The 3,164-nt window shown below is 47.0% G+C and overlaps 1 protein-coding gene across 3 annotated transcripts in view; it reads left to right on the forward strand.

Annotated features, from left to right (window-relative positions):
• The window catches only part of LOC101846950 (metastasis-associated protein MTA3), a 61,270-nt gene that overhangs the window by 37,664 nt on the left and 20,442 nt on the right, over positions 1-3,164 (forward strand). For all 3 annotated transcript variants that reach the window (XM_005093385.3, XM_005093383.3, XM_005093386.3), the window contains one exon: positions 2,748-3,076. In XM_005093385.3, coding sequence (XP_005093442.1) covers positions 2,748-3,076 — 329 coding nt within the window. The remainder of the gene's footprint in view (positions 1-2,747; positions 3,077-3,164) is intronic.

The following is a 3,164-nucleotide window of genomic DNA, read 5'->3' on the forward strand; positions in this document are numbered from 1 at the left end:
TTGGTCGCTTTTAAAAGAACATGCGGGCTAACCCAGATTTCTCAGCTTTCCTGATATCTTGACCTGCAACAAAAGTGGGCATTGCCCAACCTGTAGGAAAAGGTTGTGCACTGGTGTGTATATTTGTTTGGTTATAGAGAAAACTCTCCTTGTCTTTTAAAGAAACTGAACAAGGGGCAAAAACTTTACCTCCGATTTTCTCAAAACAGCATTTTTCGGGATAGCCCCTTGTGCTTAAAAGCGACCAATTACACATGTATAAACTCTGCAAAATCGGGTAAGTGCACACCCCACAAAAAAGGCATTATTATAGTCAGACCTGGTAAGGACCAAAAGAAGAAAAGAAAAACAGCTGCTGAATGCAGGGGAAAATATATGGTCAGCCGATACATTTCCATTGGTGTAGGACTGATGAGATTTTCAAACGATATCGATTTCTTCTCTGCTGTGGGGACTAACATATTGACATACGAATGTAGATTCTCTTAATTAAACCACACTCATAGGGTTTGTACGTTTTTGCAACCGCACACACACACACACACACACACACACACACACACACACACACACACACACAGAGGCGTTGATAGCTTAGTGGTAAGGCTACGGATCCGTCATCGTGAGATTAAAACTATTATTATCCCAGCTCGTTCCCACGTTGTTGGATTTACTTGGATCCAGAGCTAGAATCATAGCAGGCGGCACATGTCCATAGCTGCTCATCTCTCCTTTCCAGCGTCCACATCAGCGTCTTCCTGTTAATTGTCTCCATGAGGAGCTGGTTTGAGACACGCCTGACCACTCCTCGGAGCAAACTTTTTTTCGCTGTGCCCCGCACACACTTTCCTTTTATTGTGCTGAGTGTGTGGGAGTCTGTCTCCTCTTGGTTGAGAAGGCTCTCCTTGCATCTGGCGATCACCATTGGTGGGTCGAGCATGATTCGGCCATTGGGTGTTGCTTTGCCGGCAAGTTCATCAGCACGCTCATTTCCGTGCACCCCGGCGTGACCAGGGCAGAACACCCATGTAATTCTTAGGAGGTGGCTATTTGCAATGGAAGCTCTCCAGTCACTGTAGAGCCACCCACTCCTGATTTTTTCTAGGGTGCTCATCGAGTCTGTGACAAACAGGGCATGTTTATACGCTTCCATGCTGATCCATTCCAGCGCCTCTGTTATTGCCTTGACCTCCATTGCCATGCTCGATGTAGTGCACTCGTAGGCTCCAGACTGTTCTTTAATTATATACCCGTCAACTCGAGCACTGAACGCCCATCCACAAGGTACGCAGTTGGAAAGGCAAGAGGAATTGAAGTACCTGGGCATTACCTTTGACCGCACCCTCTCGGCAAAAGACCATGTGACGAACATTATCACCAGAGCAAGGACAGGACTTGTTGCACTGAGAGTGATGGCTGCATCTATGTCCCACGTTGTGTCCTTGGGAAAGGCACTTTACACGAAATTTCAATTTCCTATTTGTCTCGGTCCTTCCGGAGATGATCTCGCCTCTTAAATAACCCAATACTATTGATAGGGGCGTTAAACCTCTACCATTTCACCATTTCATGTTCACACACACACACACACACACACACACACACACACACACACACACACACACACACACACACACACACACACACACACACACACACACACACACACATACACACACAGCGCGCGCGCGTAGTCTCCTACCAAGGACGATGCCCGAGACACTGAAAGTATCCCTAAAGTTATCAAATCCCTTGAGGACTACGCCGACCTGTCATCCGACTTCAGAGGTGTGCTTACACACCCACGTGCGTGCGCACACACACACACACACACACACACACACACACACACACACACACACACACACACACACACACACACATACACACACGCACGCACGCAAAGACATACACACACTGGCAAAGGCCGCCTTAACCCCTCCCGACACACACACACACTTACACAGAAACACACACACACACACAAATCCGCAACGAAACACATACACATCCGCGCTTACACGCGCGCACACACACACACACACACACACACACACACACACACACACACACACACACACACTCACTCTCATACTCACACACACACGCATACACACTCACACAGACATATGTTCACACGAACATATACACGCACTGGCAAACGTCGCCTTAACCCCTCCCGACCCACACACACTCATATATATATATATATATATATATATATATATATATATATATATATATATATATATATATATATATATATGCACACACACACACACGCACACACACACACACACACACGCACACACACACACACACACACGCACACACACACACGCACACACTCTATGTACACTGTATATATACTCTGTGGATATACTGAGCCCTTTTGGTTGTGTGGGAGACAAGGTCATGTTGTGTTTACCTTCTGCACTTCTTCGGCTCAGCTTTCTGCATGGGCAATCCCAAGACTGTGTGGCACTGGAGAATCTTGTTGTGGGTGGTTGGTGGGTGCTCTGGTGTGGTTTGCTCCTTCTTTCCTATCAAATACGTATCGTCCTGATCTCTCCTTCTTTTTTATGTTTGTTACTCTCTCGTAACACATCTAATCTTCGGCACTTATATGACCTTATAGTGTTGCAAGTGCCGTTAAACTTTTACTAAAACGGAAAACGGAGAATCTTGTTGTATTAACATTTGAAGAATTGTAAATTCAAACTTATTATTATTTTTTCTGTCTCCAGAAATTGATGATGAGTTAGCGCCCAAGCCGGATGGAGAAACCAACGGTGGCCCGCTAAGCCCGGCCAAAGATCCGGTGGAGGAGAACGGCACAGAGAATAACAGCCCGACCAATGGCAGCACCAACAACAACAACAACCACCAGGCTGGTGTAGGCGCAGGCGGCCTGGGCATGGAGGAGATCCCGGAGAAGCTGCGGCACCAGCTGAAGCACCGCGAGCTCTTCCTGTCTCGCCAGGTGGAGACGCTTCCAGCCACACACATCCGCGGCAAATGCTGCGTCACACTGCTCAACGAAACAGAGTCCCTCTTGTCTTACCTCAACAAGGACGTGAGTCAGCCTCTAGACAGCGTACTGTAGGCTGTAGGCTAGCTGTTCAACTCTACTTAGCCCACGATGTTGAAATTTTAAAAAAAAA

Source organism: Aplysia californica, unplaced genomic scaffold, assembly GCF_000002075.1.
Source record: "Aplysia californica isolate F4 #8 unplaced genomic scaffold, AplCal3.0 scaffold00062, whole genome shotgun sequence".
NCBI classification, from domain to species: Eukaryota; Metazoa; Mollusca; class Gastropoda; order Aplysiida; family Aplysiidae; genus Aplysia; species Aplysia californica.